We start from the raw sequence: 25112 nt of genomic DNA, 5'->3' as shown, positions 1-25112 counted from the left end.
AACAAGCTCGTTGAAAAATTGTAAACAATAGATCTCCTATCTTATTCACAAGTCATATTGTTAAAAATAATTTTATCACAGTCAACCATGATAATCACTATTTTCTTGATTAAGTACTTGTATAACTATATAATTTTTTAATTTAAGAAAAGAAAATACAAAATTCAAAATCTTCTCCAAAAAGTAATATTTACTTTTCAATTTAGATAAGATTGATTAGATTCTCCTATAGTTATATAACTTACAAGTTCATTCAATAGCAACTATCGAAATTTAGACCCCAAGTTAAAATAAAAATAGCTTGTTTAAAGAATAACATGTTTAACTCTAATTTTTAAAATATGTTCATTCACCCTTGACCTATTATTTAGATACTCGAGATATTGATATAAGAGAAGAACACAATCAAACTTTATAACACCAAAATAGGAACAACAAAGTAATCATTTTATCTCATTCAATTTGCATCGTTTGTCACTTCGAGTTCTCACACTCATTTTGCTTTTCATATTTGAAAATAGACCCTGCCCTTTTTTTGCTAATCTCCTCCATATATTATCACTTTCTTTCAATTTCATCTACACAATTCAAATTTTCTCTTCATAACCAAATATCTACCCTCTTCTTAAAACAACTTATTTGGATCACTAATTAGCAGCTAGTACAATTATTATGAAAAAGATTGTCAAAAATATACTGTATTTGAAACCTTTTAACCTAATAAACCACAAATGAATAGCTAGAATCTCCATCAAAATTTCCATATGTATTGACAAGCCAAAAAGTACAGGATCCTAATTCTGATGAGAAACATGTATAGGATAAAAATACTATTGATTACAAGAGTATTAATAAACAATGCCGAGAGAAGCTTGTAGTTCTTCCTTGAATGAAGATCCTCGTTTGAGAACGACAATTTATCCGACATGATCCTGGCATTTCGTCTATGAACAACACGAAAACATGATATAAGTTCACCTGCGGAAAAAAAGAACCTGATATTGATTTGTGTGTTTGATAAACGTGTTCGACCACGTATATATAAATGAAGCAGAAACCAACAGACGATTCTTTGATAATCACTCATTCACATTTTATTCAAAGATCTGGACGATGGATGATCCTTTATTAAGGATCGTCGCGTCTTTGGAACTCGAGACATCACGTTTCCCATCTTTAGCGTATAATTCATGTGTGATAGAGAAAGAACTCTTTCCAAACGAATGAATGAAACGTAATTACGTAAATGATACAATAAACTACTAACCTTCAGCAATTTCTTGACTATGCAGTTTTCATGCTTAACTGGCTTCGGATAGAAAAAAGTCAGGCCATCACTCATTCACATTCTCACTACATGAGTACTTCTTCCTCGCTCATTTGCAATTGTACAAATATCTGAGTATTTTAACAGTTAGAGGTGTCCAAAACAGACCCGATGATTTGAAATTTACCCGACGACCTTGTAACTGAATCCAATTTGACCTGACTCCAAAAACAATTTACAATTATGTAAAAAAAACAAGGACATAAAAACCGATTTCAAACCGACCCGTAAAACATAACTCGAAATCAACCCGATAACCTGAATGAACACCTCTACTCATGACTGTCCATAATACACTTATATACCAATAAAATTCAATGAAACGTCTTTAGAGAATGCTAAAAAATCCATAGTGCAACAAGATTTTCTCACCTTGGCTAAAAAAACTAGTAATATTGGGCGATCTTCGCTCCTGCTATATGGATTTTAAAACCTCTCCCAAGACCATTCCCCACTGCGTCCAGTGTGTACCGCCCTGAATCAAATTCAGATGTACAAAGGCATTCAGCTTGCATCTAAACACAATTATCAGAAAAACGAAAAAAAGAACTCTCATTCTGTTGAATGGGGTCAAAAAACACGCGAAATGTAAGACAAATATAGAGATGAATAATAATCCAAGACCTGACAGAACACAGCAAATGGCTCCCTTAGCGGTCCATCGCACGACAGCTCGCTGGTACTTCCATCAATGAAGGTTCCATCAGCAAAAATCACCTAAACTACCATGGACTAGAATTAGTTCATTCATAAAGCAAGCTAATTTCCTACTTATTTTTAAAAATATTGGTGAGGTCTCTACATTGCCAACTAAAGGGGAAAATACTCCTTCCTATCCTTGTCAAATGTCCCATTTGGGAATCGGGATTGTATGTATGTTAATGCACTAATTCAATCTGTAGTATCTCTAATTGTACATTTTTTGAATTCATAATAGTGCATAATAAAAAAATTATAAAGTTGATATTAATAAAATTTAGATTAAAACAAAACAAACAAAATTCCACTCGACTATAGTGTCAAATCCCAAATGGGATGTTTAGCAAGGATAGGAGGTAGTATTTTTCAGATAAATGATTTGTCGTTTGAAATAACAATTGAGAATTGATGATATTACTTCAAATATACAAAAGGTTCACAAACAAATCACTTAAAAAGTGTTGCTAAGAACCGGGCTGAATAACACCATTTAATATTTGAGACCCCTTATTTCTAAGGGGTCGGCTACCCCGGATAGCCTAAGAACCGGCCCCTGTTCACATACAATAAATGTCCCCAAGTAGTTATCTGAAATACCAAGTATACATAGACCTACTTCAACTGCGGAGAGATGAGAGGTAGATTGGGGAAGAGTGAGAGCAACGATCATAAATTAAGACTGCATTCACTAGTAACTAGAAAGTTCAACTTTTCAATAACGAAAAAACTGAAAACAAAAGTTTAGCACTTGTGCGTCGAATAAATAACAAGAAAATACCCCCCTCCAGAATTGCGACTAAAGAGAAATAAAATCGTATAATCAATCACACCTCTGATGCATATCCAGCGGTTGCTCCAGGCACAGGCCTAGTGAAGGAACTGACGGGGGAGCTTCTCTGCACAGCCTCACAAAAGGCAATAAGACGTTCTCGATTTCCAAGCTCTACCGCCTGCATTTATACAATTAATGATCAGTTCTTTCTCATTAGTTTAGAGACTCATGAATAGTTTATATCAATTATCAACTGTTAGTAATTTGAGGCAATAATGAATTCATGAATATTAAGATGAAAACTTGGTTGATGCTCTAACCTCTAAGATACCATTTTTTTTTTGCCAGCTTCTAAGCCACCATAATTAAGACATGTAATCAGAGGAAAATTCCATTTAGACCCAATTTTTTTAGGATGAGAAATAGAGAATTACCACATTATATCTTTACAAAAAGAGACACTTGACTAAATATGAATATGATGCCAATAAGGCGACAAAAATTGCATCTTACTCATCAAATCAAAACTTTTATGGAGCATAACTATTTCTCAGATTGATATTTGACCTGTACTGTGTCATTCCTCGGAACTCGGGGAAGGGGCTGAACTTTGAAACCTTTCATCGACATAACCTCGGCAATCAGAAGCGAACCCTGTTAAGAAGGAAACATAGAGAATCAATAGAGAGATGTAAGAAACAATAAGAAAAGGGTTTTGCATGTAGTTTACGATACCTTGATGGCTTCCCCAACCATCTGAGGTGAAAGAAACAATCCTTGAAAGAAGGCTCGCATGACATCACTGGGAGTTGAGCCACAATCAACTCCAAGTCCAGGGGCTGACAAACGAGCCGCTGCAGCTTTCACCCACTTTTCCTTCCCAGCAACATAACCACCACATGGTGCAATTGTCCCTCCTGGATTCTTTATTAAACTTCCAGCAATCAAATCTGCACCCTGTCAATAACTAGAAAGCTCAGAATTTTAACCCAATAACCACCATTCCACTACTATTAAGAGCCAGAGTTTGCAACATACCACCATTGGAGGGTCAATGGTGTCCACAAATTCACCATAGCAGTTATCCACCATGACCAGACAGTTTGGATTCTGCATCTGCATGTTACATAGCCAATGTAGGTAAGTCTTCTAGATCAAGAAATTTGAAGAGAGGTCGTATCAGCTATGCCAAACTCAAGATACACCAATTGTGAGCATAAGAAACTAAGGAAACAGGATAATGATCCAGTAAATACTGTGGTAACAGGACTGGAGACCCCATCTCTTTCATATTGAATATTCAGATTTAGCCAAAACAAGAGCATCAAGGTGAAAGTTTTGTAATCTCAGTCAAGATTGCGTTGAATATTATCAGTATCTGTCGCATGATTCGTTAATCTTCTCGCGAATTACAAATCGCAAAAGGCGAATTATGGTCGGTTTTAGGCTATTTTTGGGACATTTTGAGTGAATCGCGAATTTAAAAAGCGAATTATGTAACACTGATCAATATGACCCTTTTCCCTTTTGAATAAGGGTTTTTCCAAGAAATTTAGGCAGGGAGAAGGGATAATTAGAATACTTAGTGCTTCAGACATACCTTTATCATTTCAATTGTTCTCCCGATCTCATTCACACTTAGACTACAACGCCACGAGTAACCACATGATCTTTGTATGAGGGCACACCTTGTTTTAGAAGTCACAGCACTTGCCAATCCATCCCAGTCAAGTCCACCATCCTTAGCAAGCTGAAAGAGCATTAAGTGTGCTGTCACTTGTCAGACGAACATTTCTAACCCTCATCCCCAAGGTAAGTATGAAAGAAAATATATAATGAAGTAGGACCAGAAAAGAACTTCAGGGGTTGATTACTTCGAGTTCTCGGTATTTAACTCCAAAATCTATTAGGGATCCAAGCCCATTACAATCTCTCTTTCCAATGACTTCCTCCAATGTGTCGTATGGAGCACCAGCAACTGCCAAAAGCTAAAATGTAGATAAGATGAGCGGACGAACTCTTTTTAAGAGGAGAACTAGCTTAAACCGTATACAATAAATTTCCTATTGCAAATACAGAGTACATCAAAAAAGGCACTAACTTCAAAGTCGAAGCAAACTATAGAAAAAACTAACCTCATCACCAGGCCTCAGCATAGCAAACAAGGCACAAGTGATAGCATGAGTGCCTGAAAAAAACTGATTAAATAAACAATGAGAAAAACCAGCGGGAACAAACGTCAAAATCTGTAGAGAGGCAAGAGAGAAATAGATAAAATTACATGCGAACGAACAATAGCGGACTCAGCACCGAAAATTTCAGCAAATGCTTGGTCCAATCCTTCACGCCCCCCAGCTTCATCATGTCCATAGCCAGTGCATCCAGCAAAAAACTAGACAAGGCATCGACATTTACCTTTTTGTTAGAACAACAGAAGTACATAATTATCAATGCGATATCATAATGGCAAGAAAACAAAAGAGACAAATGGTAAGTGTAATAACATAATTAGCACAAAATCTCAAATGAATAGCTTCATAATAATAAAATGTGTTTTTTCTAGACAACATAAGATATCACTTCAATTAGCAGTCTCCTTCTCATTTGGCTGAGCAAAATAAATAAATAAATAAATAAACTTTCTACCAGCCTGCTTCAAAATTACAATAGTTTTGAGTCTTTCCGATCAAGATCGATATTAAAATAACTTAGACTTCTATCGATTAATTGCCAACGTAAACTCAGTAGACTTCATCCTTCACCTTAGTCTTCTCAGCTGCTAAATGAAATCTTGCAATTTTATTATATCAATATCGATCACAGTGCTAATGTTGAACATTTAGAGTATATAGACCTAAATTTGTATATACTACATACCTAGTATAGTAGTGGGACTAAATAAATATATTATAAGTCCAAATTAAATGCCTCAAAGAATTTGATGAAACATTACTTTGTTTCATACACTTTGCTTGGTGAAACATTACTTTGTTTCATAAGTTTTGCTTGGTGAAAAATTACTTTGTTTCATAAGCTTTGCTTGGTGAAACATTACTTTGTTTCATAAGCTTTGTTTGGTGAAACACTTTTGTTTCAAAATGAGGTATTGTTTGATGCATAGCTCTATAAAAAGAGGTTGCATGCCAAGGGATATTCCATCCCAATTTCATATGATTTATGATTTCTCTCTTAAGAATACTCCCATTCTTGTTCTTCCTTTCATGAGATAATATTGAGAGAGTAATTAACTCTTAATATCATCAAAGTTCATAATTCACTACAACACTTGTATTTACTATTGCAATTTCCTTGTGCTAGGATTTTGTTGTGTAGATTGTATCTCATTGTGAATTTCATTTATCATCCCAAGCACCTTTGTGGGAGAAATATCACAATAGGAAAGTGCATGAACGCCTTCTACTCATATCAAGTTTCCGAGCGACTTCTCTGATTGTCGCAACCTTATCTTCATGGTGTCCATTTGGTGATTTACAAAGCAAGAAGTTCCATTGCCATCCACACAAGGGAAATACAAATCGTTTTGTTTATTTGTATTTGCATTATATTTCCAATAGCTAATAGGTGGATGTTAAAATCTAAAATTCCAAGAGCTCATTGTGTATTTTAGACTTACATTGCCAATACTTCATCTAGTAGGAGCTCAGGAGCAATCTACATTTTCAAGATGAGCTCGACTGGCTAAATATAACAAAAAGTATCCTTAATCCCTATCACAATAGAAGTATAAAATAAAATTGGGTTTCCAGTTCCACTTACATGAGATCCAACACGGGCATTTTGATAAGCTTTTAGAACTCGAGAAGTATTGTGTGCTACCAAATTATCAATATTCCTGAATTCCGATTGCAGTGATATCACTGCATTCTCAACCTGCATCGTGGTCAGAAGAATATTCAGAATCATTATTACTAGGAAATAAAATGGTTTCATGAGCCTTTATACAGCCGGACTCAAAAAAATTTCATATGTAATTTACACAAGCGAAGGGAAATATCACAAAGATTGAATTAAGACGACTAAGCTGCTTAGCAAGAGGTATCAATGGACGTAATTACTTTGTCTAGTCATTGTTCTTTAGGAAAATACGGAAAAGCAGAATAAGAGAACACGGGTAGCCCATTAAGTCCATAACACTTTCTTGGATAAGAGAAAATGAAGAGAAAGGGAAGTGAACAAAGTTCCCATGTTTAGATAAACGGTTGGAAAAGAACACAGGTAGCCCATTAAGTCCATAACAATTTTTTGAATTGAAAAAAAAAGAAGAAAACTTAACTAACAGGCCTTATCATTCCAAATCCAATATCAATTGCCAAAGCCTTTGGGAAAAAAATAAATAAGTCCCAAGCAAAGACTTCCGTTGGAAAATATCGCAAAGATGTGACAAATTAATGATATCATAAGCTTAAACTATCGAAACGATGATGAATCTAGTAACAGAAACCATAGTCCTTTTTTTGGTGCAAAACAAAAATACAAATTACTCCAACTTAGGACCAAACGAAATTCTAAATTTCGATCCAATGATCAAACTAATCAGAACCCATATACAGGAATCTCAATGCCATACTGGTGTTCATTGCATTAACATGAAAAGTCCAACAAAGATAAAATGACATGTTGGTTTTGTTCAATTCAAACATTAATCAAGAAATAACAACCTACTATTATGCCAATACCTCACAATTCTAGCCTAGATGTAGTCTGAGTTTTGGATATATATAATATTACCTTAATAATGAATCGAGAAACATTGCAATTAACTACAAACGGTTCGTTTGGTTATTCATATTAAATGGTAGTAATGGTAATACAAAATGTAACTTAGGCTATAAAAACTACTTGACAAGGTTTTCAATCAAGCTTATCCCACTCCAATCATTCTTTGTCTTCACAAAATTCACTCTCATTAATTACCACTTGAAAAGGCAATACTAAAACACATGCTTGAGAGTCAAAGCTTCACTTCCATGGGGATGACGTAACACATTTTGTGAAAAATTCAAACTGAAACCCATTCTCACTTCTATCATTTAATACCCGTAGCTAAACGCCCCTGTAAGACCACATATACAAGCCCCTGAAAATTTGTCTGCTTATTCTACAATAATTATCTATTTTTAGGGTGCATAGCCACATTACTTGCATCTTCTAGACACAGTAAACATTCTTACTACTGAATACCATTACAACACAAAAACAAAGCCAGCATTTTAGCCAAACTGAAAGGAATCAAATACTTCATAGCCAAAAAAATAAAAAATGAAATGGGTATACCAAGTTTTTTCCTATATACTTCAACAATCATACATCAAGTAAGCTCCAATGCATTGATAAAATTCATTTCAATTCCTCAAACAACAACATCCCATTACCCAATACCGTTAAGTAGCTCTCACTTAAGCAAGATTTGAGGGGTCGAACACACACCAATTCGCCCTCATACCAACATAACAAAATGGTCATTTCCGACAAACCCTTTAATCCTTCAAAACCCAAAATTCAGAAGATTAAAGAACAACTAACAAGAACATGAATATAAATGAAAACACAAGTATTCAAACAAATGAAAAAAAAAGTTGGAAAATATACCTCAGGAACAAAGGGACTGTGAAGATTATGAGAAGAAATAGATAAGTTGGAAGATTTAGAAGTAATGGGTTTGATAGATTTCAAATTTTGTATGGGATTTAACGGTGCTCCGGACAATGCCAACATCATCTTCCGGATTTTAATCTCAGGGATATGGTAAGATTGTTGTCTTAGGTAGACGTCTAAAATTTGAGCGATATACGTATGTCGAGACGACTTGAAAATAAGCAGTGTCGTATAGTTTTTTAATTGGATTGTAGGCATTAATTTGATATGTATTAGATGGATAATAATATGAGAAAGTTATAATAAACTATCTATTCTATACCTTTCTTTGCAAAAAACTTCCTTATCTAAAATTTTTTGCAAAAAACTACCTTATATAATACATTTCTTTGCAAAAGACTACCTTATAACGGTTTTTAGCATTTGACCGTTAAAATTAACCGTTGACTATCACGTGATAGTCACGTGACCTTAAAAAATAAAAAAATAAAAAAATAAAATAATAATAATAATAATAAAAATAAAATAATAATAATAATAATAATAATAATAATAATAAAAACAAAAAGTAAAAATAAAAAAAATAAATAATGATAATAAAAATATAAAAATTGAAAAAATAAATTTTTTTTCAAAATTTTTTTTATAAATTATTATTATTATTTTTATTTTTGTTTTTATTTTTATATTTATTTTTATTTTTATTATTTTTATTATTATTTTTATTATTTTTATTATTATTATTATTTTTTTTTTTAATTTTTATTATTATTATTTTTTTTATTTTTTCAAATTTTTTTAATTATTATTATTATTATTATTATTATTATTATTATTATTATTATTATTATTATTTTTATTTCTATTTTTTTTATTTTTACTTATTATTATTATTATTATTATTATTATTATTATTATTATTATTATTATATTTATTATTATTATTATTATTTTTATTATTATTATTTTTATTATTTTTATTTTTATTTTTATCATTATTTTTTTTTTTAATTTTTTAAGGTCACGTGACTATCACATGATAGTCAACGGTTAATTTTAACGGTCAAATGCTAAAAACCATTATAAGGTAGTCTTTTGTAAAGAAATGTATTATATAAGGTAGTTTTTTACAAAAAAATTTAGATAAGGTAGTTTTTTGCAAAGAGGGGTATAGAATAGGTAGTTTATTATAATTTTCTCTAATAATATATATTTGATGAAATTAAAGACTTATAGTTCTTCGCTAGTTTATTTTTGAGACGGTCTGTTAAAGAATCCACTTATCTTGGGCCGGCTTAATATATAGAAAAAAATTACAAAAATTAAATTAAAAACATACGGTTTAGATTAGGAGGAGCCTTATCACTCTTTCAATTTGATGTCATTTTCTTTTCTTTTCCCTCAACTTCTCTTGTTTACTCATTAGAATTTAAAATTTAACCATTTTCTTGTACATTTATTGCGGAATTTGACTTATAGATTGTTTCTTTTTCAACTCAAATCACACTAATATTTATATTACTCAGCTTTGTACATTTTTTGGGTTATCTATAAATTCATTGGAAAATATGTTTGCGATTGCACGAAAAACATGAGCATTTTCGTAGCCTATCGTATCAATTGTCATGAAGCCATTTATATTTAGAATAGTCCACGAATGACTTTGTGTAAGGGCATCATTTATGTAGGATACTAACTTGCAAATTGTTAGAACAAAGGGTATACAAGAAAGGTTTCATCCAATAGTCCAATACTAGAGGTGATCATGGGTGGCCTGCCCCGCCGGCCCGAAAAAGTGAGGGTTTGGGTACCAAAATATGGCCCGATGGGCGGGTTTGGGTAGAAAATAAGTGGCCCGATTTTTGGAACGGGTTTGGGATTTGGTGTTTGGCCCGCGGCCCGGCCCGAAAAAAGTGTGTGTTCATGATTTGTTCTCTTCTTTGCAAGTCAACAATAAACAAATACCCCACCAGGAATATTAAGCTCAACATCTAATATTGCACCTACATAATTCTCGGCACATAATTCTTAGCTGCACTACTCTTCTGAGCATTGAGCATCTAATATTAAGCTTATTTTCCCATATGGCCATATCATATGAATTATATCATAAGCACAACCAATTAATTGTAATTTGTATAATATGTAATATGTAACAATTATTTGTTTATTTCAATTATTTGTAATTTGTGTTTTAAATTATGTATAATATACAACAATTGTATTTGTTTATTTTAATTATTTGTAATTTGTGTTTTTAATTATATATAAATAATATATAACATAGGCCCGCAAAGTACGGGTTTGGGCAAGAACTTTTTGACCCGCACTTCGGCCCGGCCCGCATTAATGGGCAGATTTTGCCTCTCGGCCCGGCCCGGCCCGATGTTTGATCACCTCTATCCAATACATCTTTTTCCATGTCAAAGGTTATTAGGTACATGTTCACTCAAATTAGTCAACCGAAATACATGAATGTCAATTTAGTACATAAAAGGGTCTTATTCTATAATATGAATTTAGAAAGTTGAACAAAAAATGGTAGGAAGAAAGGAATTTTAAAACATGTTGCCAATTGGTAATAACGCATTGTTTTTACACTACCTAAAGAACTAACAAAAGCATTTCGTTACTCTAATAACTCCTATTTAGGCTGAATTTGAGGGTCATATATAAGCAACTTTATTCTTATTAGTGATATTAAAAGGCTGTTTTTTTATTGTTCTTATCCGAAATTAATAACCCTTAATAAATTTTTAAATTTTTTTTATTTTAAACCGAATTTAGCATATCTTGTAGTATTAACTTGTAAACCTAAGTTTTTTGTTTGTAAAACTTATGTTTCTAAGTGGGACTATACCAAAGAAGAATGTTGTTATTTCAGTTACAACTCCACTTTATTGTTGAATGGCTTTAACCCCAACAAAAATACAAAGTTTTGGTGCAAAATCATTAAAGAGGAAGCTTTTAGTCTATATTAACAGACGCATTTGCTTGTTTCTATGAGAACAGTCAGAACACCCAACAGATTTAGGAAGGATAATAACTAATAAGTAGTGCATGATCTGCCAATCCGGGAAAAAGTCATGAAGGGCTCAAACATTCTTAACTGCTTATTGTTATGTTTTTTGGTTTTCAACCCGGCCAGTTCAACACAAGGGCGTTCCAAATCATCCACAAAAGTGAAACCAATACACTCCGAGACTAAGACATGCTTTAGTCGCAAAAGCCCTTGCTTCCTCAAACGGATTACCTGTCCGAGCCAGTGTCCATCATCACACCCGAAAAGCCCTAAAGCTAAAGTTTGTCACATCGATTGCTATTCACCAATATGCAAGGCTGAATGCAGAAGTAAGTTTATTCACTTATTTTATATTGTCTTATCACTAGAAATTGCATCGGGTCGAATTTAGACAGGATCCAAGTGGATTCAGATCCAAATCCGTTCAAGAGAATCCAGATTCGAATTCGCAGGGTTTAATTTTTTAAGACCCAGATTAGGATCTCATGCATCCAGTATTGGGTCTGGGTACAAAACGAGTCCAAGCTTATTTTTGCACATTTTAATTGATTTTTGCTTCGTATTGCGATAATAATTGAGTTTTAAACTTCAATTAATAATAATTATACATAAAATTATTAATTAAAAAATAAAATACATCCAATATATTATACAAACTATTAAAATTTCATTCATAAATAAAAGTTTCTTTATAGCTTAATGTAACATTTAAAATAATGATACTTAATTAACAAAGTAAATTAGTAGACCATTAATATTTTTAAAAACTATCTATATTATGTATTATATAAATAAAAAAAAACGCATCTCTTAGATCCATGCATCTGAATCTGGGTATTTTTCTGAAACCCGAATCTGAATTTATCAATTTATATGGTCCGAATTCAACCCGAATTCGCCAAATGGATCCATATCCATAGATTCGAGTCTGATCCAGGATCCATTGTCATCTCTAGTCTTATGTCTTGGCCTCTTGGGTATTACTAACATTACAATTTGGTGATAACGTAGGTAGAAAACCAAATTGCAGCGGGCGAGGAGCGGCATGCTTAGACCCGCGGTTCATAGGTGGAGACGGAGTAGTTTTTTATTTCCATGGCAAGAGCAATAAGCACTTTAGTTTAGTATCAGACCACAAGCTACAAATCAACGCCCATTTCATTGGGCTCCGACCATCAGGCAGATCACGAGATTACACATGGATACAAGCCCTCGGCATCTTGTTCACCTCTCACACGCTCTCGCTCGAAGCCACACGAGCTGCTACATGGGACGAAGAAATTGATCATTTGAAGTTTTCATATGACGGACAGGTGTTAGATCTACCCGAAGGATACTCTTCAAGCTGGAGTTCATCGAACGAAACCCTAAAAATTGAGCGAACCGATAGAAAAAACAGTGTCGTTGTGATTGTACGCGATATTGCTGAGATATCGGTCAATGTGGTGCCAATCACAAAGGAAGAAGACAGGGTACACAACTATCAAATACCTTCGGATGACTGTTTTGCGCACCTGGATGTGCAGTTCCGATTCTTTGGGCTTTCATCGGATGTTGAAGGTGTCCTCGGAAGGACATACCGACCTGATTTTGAAAGCCCAGCAAAGCTAGGTGTTGCGATGCCTGTAGTTGGCGGAGAAGATAGATATAGAACGTCCACACTTTTGGCTGCAGATTGTAAATCCTGCTTGTTTTCTCCGGTTCAAGTGCCGCAACGAGATCTCAATTTTATGAAGGATTTAGGTATTTTAGACTGCACAGGCAGCACAAGGATTGGACAAAGCATAGTGTGTAAGAAATGAGATTTAGAATCATCATCATCTATGAACAAAATGCATAGCAACTAGCATCTATTCTTAGTTTTTTTTTTTATTTTTATTTTTAATCCTTTTAACATTTGTCGCCATTGTATCACGTGATTTGATGATCTTTTCGCTAATCGCGAATCACAAAAAGTGAATTATGATCGATTTTTGAATAGTTTTGGTTAACTATGAGCAAATATCAAATTAATCGACACAATTAATTTCATTTTAATTAACGTAATACACAACTCTAAAAATGTTAGTCGATATAATTTTGAACTAATTTTGAATTTTTTTTAGAATATCTATTTTACTTTTTTTAGAAAATTTTCAACATTAATTCAAATTGAATTGATGATATTTTTTTTGAGTCGTGCCTATATTGTAATTATGTTAATTAAAACAAAATTTACTTTTCAAAACAAATCAAAAATAATCGATTGATTTTAGCTTTGTCGACAATGTGCTTACATTGATTTAACCGAAATTTATATTTTTAAAATATGGTAAATTGTTGATAATAAACTAATCTTTGCTTGATCCGCTGAAAATAAACTCATCTATTATTTATTTTAAAATGAACCCACCTATTAGCTATATTTGCAAAAATAAATCGACTTATTGTTTATAAAAATCTACAAAGCTTCTTTGGAGGTCAAGAATTATAACTAAATAATAGTTTAGTTTATTTTCAACAATTATACCGAATAGATAGGTTTATTTAAAAATAAACAATAATTTAGTTTATTTTTGCCTATGGAGCAAAGGTTGATTTAAGTTCTACAATTTTTCCTTTAAAATATTTTTACAGTTGAATCGAAATTAATTCGATCAACATTTTAGATTTGTTTCTACGTTGTACTTAACTTATTCATTAAAATGAAATTAATATATTTTTTATTTAGGTAATTAAAAAAAAAAATCAATCGACATTTATGTGAGTCTTCATTGGTTTTCATTAATCAATTAATTAAAACGAATATTTACGCAAAGTACAATTTTGGGCAGAACTTTCAAAGGTAATATCTCCCTCATCTTAGAATCCAAATCACAAAATCTTAACTTTTCTATTCATATTTGTAAAAGTTATAGATTTTTATTGAAGCTGGAGTATTAAAATAAATTTAGCAAGATCTACGTAATACAGTCGGTCTCATGAGAGATCGTCTCTCAGGCGAGCCTATAAAAACTTAATGTCTACTCAGTACTTACTGTATCCTTAATGCCTATTTACAGCACCATTAATGTCTACTTACTATATCCTTAATGTTTAGGAATACTTATGATATCCTTAATGTTTACTTATGATTTCCTTAATGTCTACTAATAATATTTTTAAATGTGTATTTACTGTATTCGTAATGTCTGCTTACATTATCTTAAATATCTATTTACAATAACCTTAATGTCTATCGAGTAACCATGTAGTACCTACAATTTCTTAAATGCATACTTTGAATATTTTTAATGTCCATCAAGTAATTTCCTCTACATTTATAAGTTATAATATTCCTAATTATACATGTATAAAAATTAAAAGGATATTATCAATGATATCTCAAAGTTTTTGCATTTTTATTAATGTTACTTTTAAGCTTTTTTGATTATTTATAATAACCTCTGTTATTATGCATCTTAAAGTATTATTTATAAAGTGCGAAAACTTAAAGCCATTAATAATTTTCCAAATTAAAAGTCTTGGAAGGTGTTTATTTTTGGCTTAAGTTTTAACTCACAAAAAAAAAATTATTTTTTTGATTTGATAGTTGTTTGCATTGCAAAAGAAAACCAACACAAAACAGTTGCATATTCCTTACTTTAGGGGAAGATTAACGGACCAGGAACACCCACCATCCCAAATGCTCCAAATCATGTAAACCACTACACTCGTTTGTCTCTCACCGTCTAAAAATCCTATAATCGTATCTGGGTTTTTCCCGAATGAACCTGGACGAAAATGGAGGAAGTAGAAAGAGATTTCTCCAAGGAATTGGATGTGGCTGTTAGGATTGTTCACTTGGCTTGTGCTCTATGTCAAAGAGTTCAAAGAAGCTTGAAACCTACTAATGCTGATCAGGTCAAGTCCAAAGATGACGATTCTCTTGTCACTGTTGCAGGTAATTCATTCATTCCTCCATTATTTCTCATTTTGTGCGATTTTCATTTTCTGAATCTTGCTACGAATATGGGTGTTTTTCTCTCGAATGGGTGTTCAATATGCATGAAGAGTATGAAACTTTTTTCTGGGTTGCCTTTGTTTTTGTGGGGCTTTAAGGATGCTGAAAAATTACAAATCAGGACCATGGATTCTATGACACAGACAGTAGAAATACAATGATTTATGTAGTATATAATGCATTTTCATTGATTTTTGAGGGTGAACCGTGGTTGGTTTTTGCCCACTAATAGCTCCGTGCCTCCGCCAGTGGTTGAGATTGTTCCATGAATTTTATGACAATGCAGGTGGATTCTGAAATCATATATGCAATTGGTCTTTTCATCCTAATTTTTGGTACCCTTAATGGTAGGTTTATGTTCGGGTTATTCATTACCCAATGCCATTACGCCAAACTTTCACCTAGGGTGGTGTTTGAGGATCGGATATATGCCACCTTACCCTTGTTAGTGATGATAAAGAAGTTGTTTTCGATTCACAAATATCATGTGCGACTTCACATAAATAAAAAGTCCACATCATTTAATGAACCATGTTATTATAGTCCGTTATAATCCGAAAACAAACAAGTATAGATCTTTGGCCCATCGAAATTAGGGACACTTCTGTTTACTTCAAAAATATGTGAAATTATGCATATGATATTGTTGTTCAAAAGGGGCTACCTAGTTGTAGAAGGAATAATGGCAGCAGTTGGCTTGCAAGCAAATTAAGAACTTTCATTTGGTATGACATAAATTTTTGATGACTAAGGAATGCCTTTATGAAGGTTGGGGATTTCAATTTGTTACTTTCCAACTTCCTCTAGAATTTTTAGTTCTAAGTTGAGAAAAGCAAAGGGTATTTTGTAAGTTCAAATGCTATGATTTTTCAACTAGTTTTGCATGATTTAGTGTAATAGTTAAGTTTATCAAAATAGATATGGAGTGCTATCTGCCCAAGGATGCCTTGTATGTAAGGATCACCCACTCACTTAAAAGTACCTCTCTATTGAGGCCTTGTTGAAGAAGTTTTATTTTCTTGTTTTTCTATTCACAGCAGTTATAGCTTATTTTGGTTTTGTGAATGATGATAGTTGATGATTTGCATTTTTGACTTTTGTATTCATTCCAATTTGACTATGGATTTTTGCTATCCTTTGTGCACTTGAATTTGATGACAGATCGGCATTACTGCATGAACAGATTATAGTGTTCAAGCTGTTGTTAGCTGGATATTGTCAGAATCTTTCGGAAGCGAAAGTGTATCCATTGTCGCAGAAGAAGATGCCCAAATGCTCGCAAAGTCCGAATTATTGCAGCCCGTGGTGGAAACAGTTAATGCTAGCTTATTAGAAGCACCAAGGTTTGGTCTTAAACTTTTGGGTATTCCTCTTGGGCTCAACCAAGTGATTGAAGCCATCGGTCGATGTAACTCCTCCGGTGGCCCTAAAGGAAGGCATTGGGTTTTAGATCCTGTTGATGGGACCCTGGGCTTTGTGCGTGGCAATCAGTATGCGGTTGCACTAGCATTGATTGACGAGGGAAGAGTAGTTCTTGGAGTTTTGGGGTGCCCCAACTACCCTGTGAAGAAGGGTCTTGTAAACCATCACCACCAAGTTACATCAGAAAATTCTTCAGCCTCTCCTGACATGTGGGAGAAAGGCTGTGTGATGTATGCAATGAGAGGCACCGGGAAAGCATGGATGCAGCCATTGGTTTATGGTGATTTGAAGGTTGACTCGTTCAAACATGCGAGATCAATTCAAGTTTCCACCATTGAGGATCCTTCTCTTTCAACATTCTGTGAGCCAGTGGAAAAAGCCAACACTAGTCACTCTTTCACGGAGGGTGTTGCTCACACTGTTGGACTAAGGTTTGTGTTTGACTTCCTTACTTGACTACTATAGAGATTTAGTAATATTTCCAATCCTATGAGGTTAAGCTAATTTGTATGGTCATTGAAAAGTGCATGGTTTTTTTGAAGTTCATGGTCTTCATTTTATTCATTGGGTTCAGGAGCAAAGGGCAAAGCTACATTATGGTTGGGGGAGGCCCGGTTCCCCTTGCCGAAAATGCGATTCTTTGTATTTTTAACCTTGGTCCCCTTACCAATATATAATATATAATTTAAAGAGTATAAAAATATAACAAAAATTATTATAACTCAAACAGTTGGAGTTACACATTTGTTACTTGAGGTTAAGGGATCAAATCCTAATTTCAACAAGTATTTTTTAAAATACTAATAAATTTAATTACTCTTTATCTTTCGTAATTTTACATTCATCCTTTTAATTGTGTGTGTTTATATTTAATTTTAGTAGTATTTTTTTTGAAGACTTGGCGAAAAATAGAGTTAGAAATACTTGATTTTTTCAAAAGGGATAATCATAGAGAAATTTCAACTTTATTTGCTGAATATAATATTTATTGTTTCAAGTTCATTTCAGTCTATATAATTTAAAAATTTTTATGATTTAACTAGTTTTGATATAGTAAATAATTTACTAGTATATCGACTATTTATCCCCAATTCAAAATCCTGTCTTTGCCTCTGACTGGGTTACTTATGATGACTAATCAATTTTATTTTCGGCAGGAAGAAGCCTTTGCGGGTATATAGTATGGTGAAGTATGCTGCCATAGCTCGGGGGGATGCTGAAATTTATATGAGGTTTGCAAGAGCTGGCTATAAAGAGAAGATATGGGATCATGCTGCGGGTGTGCTTATTGTACAAGAGGCAGGTGGTGTAGTGACTGATGCAGGAGGACGCCCACTGGACTTTTCAAGGGGAATATATTTGGAAGGTCTCGATCGTGGAATAATTGCTTGTTCTGGAGCTGTATTACATGAGAAAATCATAGGAGCTGTTGATGTTAGTTGGGAATGCTCTCTCCTCTAAGGCCCTTGGAAGTATTGCTTCCTTTGAGAAGGTATTATGACATTAAATTCAACCTCTTTGCTTTTAGCTGATTGTAATCGTCTTTTAGCATGAACAAGCGATTTTTCCCTATTGTTTCGAAATTTTAGCAATGGTTGATTATGAGTAAAAATGTTAAACACGATGTTTTGTGGACATTGCAGCATTGGGTGGGCTTGAGCCTTACCGATACGGATTCTTGTAAGAAAAGAGGAAAAGGTAGAAGATTAACAATTAATTTTCAAGTATGTTAGTGTCATATCAAGGGTCGATTAGAAACAACCTCTTTGTCATTTGAAGGGTAAGGTTGCTAACATTCAACCCCCTAAACCCCGCCTAGGCAGGAGCCACTTGACATTTGGGTAAGTGCATGGTGTTGTTGTGGTTACATAGTCGGATTCTGAAGGTTTTGCTCCTCGAGTTTTATGTGTCATCTTTTGTTCTTGCATAACAACCACACATCGGTTCACTTGCCCTTTTATGGATGAGTGACAACTTTCGTTGACCGGAAGGGGGGAAAGTAGCAATAGGAATGTGTCCTTAAGTTTTGCACGTTTTTGTCTCTAGATGTTCTGACACTCTATAATTGATATTGATGTCAGCCAGTGCCTATGTTACACGGACTCTTCATTTTGCTTCACATATCCGTGTTTGATCCTTGATCCTCGGATATTGGTATGGCACTTGGACACTTCATTTGACGTAAAATTGAATATTAAGACGTATCCGACACTTGGACATGTACCAAAACCAACATCAGGACCTGAGTCTAAGTAACATAGGTCAGTGCTAGCCAGTGAAGTCGGGGAGGATGCCTAAGAAGAAAAAAGCTACCTAACTAGGAAAGATTGTCCCAGCAGTTATGGTGTTTTTTAATTTCTGGTTCTTATCCTATACGAGAATCTAATTCTGAGCTAGTGCGCAGATTTGTCTTCTCGACATCCTGATACACTCGTTAAGTTTGGCCTGTAGAATACAACCCTCTACTGATACATGGATCGGTCCGTAACACCTCTGAATATCCTACCCTCTAAACGGAACCAAAACCGCAAGGGAACGGAGGAAATTCGAGTGTTACATTAAAAATAAAATATAGAGAATAAAACAAAGGAAAGGAAAAGAAGAAAAAAAAAGGGTAAAGTTTGATTATTTTAATTAAAGGGATTATAGATAAACTTCCAAACAAAATCGTACGGAAATTTTCGGCAGCATGTACTCTAAAATTGGACACACCAAAGAATTAAACGAGCAATAAAACATACTAAAGAAGAGGCATCAACTGCCTTGTAACAAAAATCAAGGCGGAATGATTATCGCCAAATCCTCTGTCGACATGCTAAACATGAATTGTGATTCCCATGTAAACACTTGGGTTTTCAAAAACACAGACAAACTTTACAAGCTATTCAAGCTAAAATAACGAAATATGAAAGGTCGTACGAAATAAACCTTTGCATCGGAACGAATTACATCAAAAAGAGGGCATGTGCCTCAACCCAAAAACATAAACAATTTAAATGCAAAGAAACCACGTGTAGCGTCAAAAACAGATTTAACATTGCACGCTTCAAGGTTTTCACTCACCCCTCGTATGCAATGCAAGGAATCTCCAAAACCTGCAAGATCTATCTATGATACCCCTGCTGCTCAACGTAAGGTCATAGACCAACGTGTTATAGCAGGGCCATCAAAGACGAGCCATAACAAAGAAACAAACAGTACACGTCAGTGACTAACAACATGTTATATATAAATCAACTTCAACCAATCAAGGTGAGGGAGACATTCCAATGTGTAAGTATCAACTCCAACTACTTCTCATTTCTATGTACTTCTGAATGCCTTCACAATTTTCTATCTCTTCTTTGGTTTCATATATTCTCTTATGTGATAAGAGGCCACCATATTGGGGTTTGTAAGACCCACATGGTAACACCTCAGCCAAGGACGGTGACGGCCATGCTGGCGCCCAATGGCAAAGTATGATCATACCCCCTACAACGACCATATACAGATGATCCATGCCTTTGAGAGCTAAACCTACTGGGGTACCAATCCAGTGGAGTCACAGTAAACAACCAACTTAATATCTCGTCAATAAGGGACTCATTCCCATTTTCATAAAACATAATTCAAAGCTTATTAATAAGGAATCCTTCCCATTCCATCTCATATAATCCAACATTCCACTCTCGCGATATCAAAACCCATTCTCTACCATCTCTTCAAACTGATCCACACTTGAAAAACTAACTTAATAATGCTTAATAGAAATTCATAGTCAACATAACCCATATAATATTGTTACGCAAAGAAAACATATTCAAGATGCATGTAAGAGTTAGCTACTGCGTGTACTTACCTGCAACTGCAAGATAACAAGTCGCAACAATCACGTCGAAAAAGGTTCTTACGCCCCTCTTATGAACCGGGCACCTGTACATGTTTATAGTAAGACTAGTAAGTCTACTTGACTTCCTTTAGGAGCTACTTGCTCTACTAAATACCTACTTCTATTTTTACAAGCCACAACTCATGAATATGCAATCTAATCATACACACAACATGTTTACTCTTAACATTGCCATCAATCAATCTCACTATAACATTAGTTTCCATTAAAAATTCTAAAACAAGGCATGTTCAAGGGGAAAAGATTTAATTCACACACTTTTGCAATAAAACAAGACTATGTGAGCTTAAATTGTATAATATAGTGTATTATCATGACTTCAATAATTCAACTCAAGGTGATAGTGATTTTCAAATATACTTGTTACATTCTTCAAGGTTGGAAGTGATAAAGCAAGAGAACAAAGCAATTAGTAGCTTAGGCTTCTCATAACCATAACAAGAAATTAGTTTGGCGACAATTGCATACTAACCACATAAATTAAAGCTCAACCATGTTTTCACAATTACAATGACGACACTTAATCACTGCTAGCGACACATAATATAATAATTCCTTATTATTAATTTTATACAATAATTCTTTATAAGTAATTTTATTACTAACTCTTTATTAGTAATTTTATCACTAATTCTTTAATAGTAATTTTATCACTACCAAACCAACAATAATCACGTTCACCACCATTGGCATGATTAATTTATATTTTCAACTATTAAAAGTGACTAACAATTCTAACTATTTTTAATCATCAAGACCACCATTATTCATCAAAAAAAATACTTCTCAAAAGCTTCTATAAATGTTTCCCAATATCACAAAATCACTAAAATACATAAAAGTAATACATACTAACTTTAAAAACCCCACTCATTCTACTTGTGTATGTTAACTATAAGACCCAAAAATAACCCTAACCCATACTAACTTTGATTTATTTTAATAATAATATTAATAATCAAAATTACAATAATAATAATCATTGACTACTTAAATAAAAGAAAAAAAATTATATATCTAAAGGCTAATTCAATTAGTCGACAATATATATATTAAATCGTTTTTTTTTAAATTATTTAAGAAAGTTTGCAATATTGTCTTAATAAATTATGGTGTGTTTAACGGTCATTCTCGTAGTTAACTATTCTAAACCAACACTATTTCTGCTAGATGATGTATCAGATGCAAACATTCAATACGAAAACTCTTATTATGGAAACATAGTCTGATTCATCATTAAATGTCGAACAGTGATGAATTAGAGGATCTTAAGAATAGCTCCGGCACTTAGTTTACAGATTAGAGTTTGGAATTATCCCGACATTTCCATGAGTGTTTCGAGCCAGACACTATCGTCCTCAACTCCCCTCAGATGTACACCCATCTCGATTATTTTCTCAGGTACACCCCTGCACAGCTCCACGATTTTCCTCATTACACTCTCCATCGGAGACTCGGGCTGGAACATGAACTCACCTGTTCGTTTAAAGAGTTTCAATGCTTCATCATCCGGAAGTGGATCTATTGCAATCATGTTGTTCTGGCAACCGGTCTTTCGGCACACATCTCGAGATCTCGAAGTGATAATCATCTTCCCTTTTGCAGCATCAAGAGGTATGCCTATATTATACTCTGATACATGTTTTTTCAGACCATCTAAAATTAACACAAAGTTTCTCTGCTTTAACGCCCTGTACAAGAAAGCCGCCCTTTTCGGTTCATCTTCTTCCCTCAATTTAATCCCAACTTCTTTTGCAATTTCATCCTGCAAACGATATTCCCCATAATCATCACCTACCACGATCATATAAACACGAACATCATCATTTTCGGACAGTAGATTAAAAATGTGCGTCACAACAGCAGTTTTCCCGATCCCTCTGATTCCGTGCACCCCAATTCTAGTGACTCCGCTCCTCAACCACCCCAAAATTCTGTTGATATTCTCCATTGCTGCAGCACCCACCATTGGCGTTTCCGGTAGATCATATCTTTCTCTAATCCGCAACAGAACCTCCGGGAAAACTCCTGAACTGTAGAGTTCATCCACCTCTTCAATCTTTCTTTCAGCAAGGTTTCCCAACCATGCTACATACAAAAACTTCCAAAAGTGATCAATTGGTGTCACTGCTTCTAGAAACCTCTGCACCTCTGTGCCTTTAGTTCCAGCACAAGTTAACCAATTATCGACTTCTCTCCTTCGTCTCATACCCGTCTGAAACTCCTCATCTTCAACCTGCTCGCGCAGATCATGTTGTCTTTGCTGCAACATATGGTTTTTGTCTCGGAGTTTTTGCAGGTTGGCGTTCAGATTGTTGTAGAAGTGAATCCACCGTGGAAAATCTTCGATGAAACCCAAGAAATCCTTTAAGGAATTAATCCCATCTGTGAAGTTTTCCAAGTTCAAGTAGTTCAAGTATTCTGATCTAAACAAACTCACCGCTGCAATACACAGCAGCAGTGGCAGTGCAGACACTATTGCATCAACTACAAAAGAAGCTCACTGTTAAAATGCAGTATTATCAGTTTTTAGATCTACTACTATGAATTCAACAAATCATGATAATCATATGTATGTCCAGTTTATCGTGTGAAGTTGCATATGATGTTTTATTCTAAGGCCAACGGGAAACAACTTATTTGTGATCACGGCTAAGGTCAAATGAATTCTCCTAACTTACTAACCTAGTAAGTGTTACAATATTGAACATTTGCAGTATGTAGAAATCATGAATAGCAAAAAGAAGCCAAATGACTAAAGCAAGTCATCAAGAACACTTTGGAGAAAGTACTACTTATCCTAAGAAAGACCCTAGGCTCGATTCCAGACGGAGTGTTACATAATTCGGGCCATAATTCGCTTGTTTCGATAGGAAATGAATTATGTAACATTGCTCGATTCACTCCTACACTTCCCCTTCTTCCTTCAGCTTATTATGTAATTTTCAAAAAAAATGAGGATCGAATCTGGACGCAATTGGAGAGCAAGTATCACTTTTTTATTTTCAGAAAATATTATGACTTTCATTATCATCTAACTCACTTATTTTCTCAGTGTACTAGTATGTTTAAATTGCAAAACTAGACAAATGAAAAAAGATACTTACGATATTCAAACATTGTAAATAATCTGAATCTTCTCGACCATTGATGTGGATTATGGAGGAGGGAAAACTGAAAATTGTTAAGTGGACTACATAGAACTATAGAAGCATGTAAGTATAACAATAATAGGAGTAATATATTGCGTTTACTTTGTTTTGAATAAGTCAAGTCTTCTTTAGATGTTCATACCAACTTTCCTTTTTTCAAGAAAAAAATTTCCTTTTACATTTCGTGGAAAGTGCATGGAATTTTCAACTGAAAACTACTATTGCATCTCTTTAAATTTGCCCCATTTATTCATCTATTTAAATGAAGTAAATTCTAAGAGACTGAGGTTTGGGGTTCATGTCCTTTACTATTGGTCAATCATGAATGAAAATGAAGTGGAAGTTTTAGAATTAAAGAAATGTTTGGAGGTTTTATAGCCAAATCAAAACAAATTATAAAAATATGTTTGAAGGTCTGACTCATTAAGAGACAATTACAAAAGCAACTTTAGGACTCAATTGAGACTTATATACGACCTCAAGACTCATTCAAATGCTAATTGAACTTTCAAATTTGTTAAAAATAAAATATAAATTGTAAAATAAATATTTTTGTGAGAGACTGTCTCTTAGCAAGACGACAATAATTCTTCATTCATGTTCTTCTCTTTGTTGCATAAAGTGTATAAAAAGAGTTATAATCTCTTCTTCTTAATCTACATAAACACTTGCTATTTCTTTCCATTTCCGGTGCTAAGAGTGTGGTGTTGTAGTTTGCCTCTTTGTAAATTTCAACAATATTCCTAAGCTCCTTAATTTCACAAAAGAAAACTAATTACACGCCTATTATATATATCAAGTTTTCGAGTGATGTTCATCGTTGCAATCTAATCTTCAAATTTTGTCCATTTTAATGATTTACAAAGCAAAGAGTTTTAATGGCATCTACACAAGGAAAATACAAATTTGTTCTTTGTATTTTGTATTGTATTTGCATTATACTAATACAATTAAATATGCCTTTATGGATGATGTTGTATTGTAATATTCCCTCTTATTTCTACTAATTGTCTTGTTTGAAATTTGATATTATTCATTAGTTATTTATTTGTATTTTATTTTTAATTTATAAATTAAAAACAGGGTTGAATGAAATTTATTTGACCCATCTTAATATAAATTATATTAATATTGACTTTTTTTTTATTTTTACTCTATTTATCAATTATTAATTTGTATTTTATTCATAATCTATGTTCCATTTAATTTATACATATTTTTTATTTTG

The 25112-nt window shown here is 33.6% G+C and overlaps 4 protein-coding genes across 5 annotated transcripts; 2 read left to right on the top strand and 2 right to left on the bottom strand.

Annotated features, from left to right (window-relative positions):
• Window positions 1-710: 710 nt before the first annotated feature.
• Window positions 711-8623, bottom strand: LOC130818079 (uncharacterized). Its single transcript, XM_057684113.1, is given in 14 exon segments — window positions 711-978; window positions 1268-1485; window positions 1700-1802; window positions 1952-2044; window positions 2857-2976; window positions 3366-3452; window positions 3534-3755; window positions 3837-3914; window positions 4399-4548; window positions 4673-4786; window positions 4934-5067; window positions 5070-5190; window positions 6576-6689; window positions 8409-8623. Coding segments are annotated over 12 exon segments (1422 nt in total). The 5' UTR covers window positions 8538-8623; the 3' UTR covers window positions 711-978; window positions 1268-1485; window positions 1700-1742.
• Window positions 8624-11425: 2802 nt separating this feature from the next.
• LOC130817657 (uncharacterized) lies at window positions 11426-13402 on the top strand. Its single transcript, XM_057683489.1, has 2 exons — window positions 11426-11765; window positions 12448-13402. Exons 1-2 carry the CDS (start codon window positions 11501-11503, stop codon window positions 13236-13238), a joined length of 1056 nt encoding a protein of 351 aa, XP_057539472.1. The 5' UTR covers window positions 11426-11500; the 3' UTR covers window positions 13239-13402.
• A 1627-nt stretch (window positions 13403-15029) lies between these two features.
• LOC130817778 (PAP-specific phosphatase HAL2-like) lies at window positions 15030-19649 on the top strand. 2 transcript variants are annotated; one of them, XM_057683661.1, is made up of 4 exons: window positions 15030-15358; window positions 16602-17271; window positions 17998-18332; window positions 18484-19649. In XM_057683661.1, exons 1-3 carry the CDS (start codon window positions 15199-15201, stop codon window positions 18299-18301), a joined length of 1134 nt encoding a protein of 377 aa, XP_057539644.1. In that variant the 5' UTR covers window positions 15030-15198; the 3' UTR covers window positions 18302-18332; window positions 18484-19649. The 2 variants fall into 2 exon arrangements, with proteins under 2 accessions (XP_057539644.1, XP_057539642.1); XM_057683659.1 differs by lacking the exon at window positions 18484-19649 and having other exon boundaries at window positions 17998-18475.
• Window positions 19650-21926: 2277 nt separating this feature from the next.
• Window positions 21927-24021, bottom strand: LOC130817777 (probable disease resistance protein At5g47260). The gene is made up of 2 exons (XM_057683658.1): window positions 23840-24021; window positions 21927-23219 (listed from the first exon to the last, which is right to left on the bottom strand). Exons 1-2 carry the CDS (start codon window positions 23850-23852, stop codon window positions 22045-22047), a joined length of 1188 nt encoding a protein of 395 aa, XP_057539641.1. The 5' UTR covers window positions 23853-24021; the 3' UTR covers window positions 21927-22044.
• Between the last annotated feature and the right edge of the window lie 1091 nt (window positions 24022-25112).

This window comes from Amaranthus tricolor, chromosome 7 (assembly GCF_026212465.1).
Source record: "Amaranthus tricolor cultivar Red isolate AtriRed21 chromosome 7, ASM2621246v1, whole genome shotgun sequence".
In the NCBI taxonomy this organism is placed as follows: Eukaryota; Viridiplantae; Streptophyta; class Magnoliopsida; order Caryophyllales; family Amaranthaceae; genus Amaranthus; species Amaranthus tricolor.
Note: the sequence above shows the minus strand (reverse complement) of the source record. Positions and strands in the feature narration are given on the sequence as shown.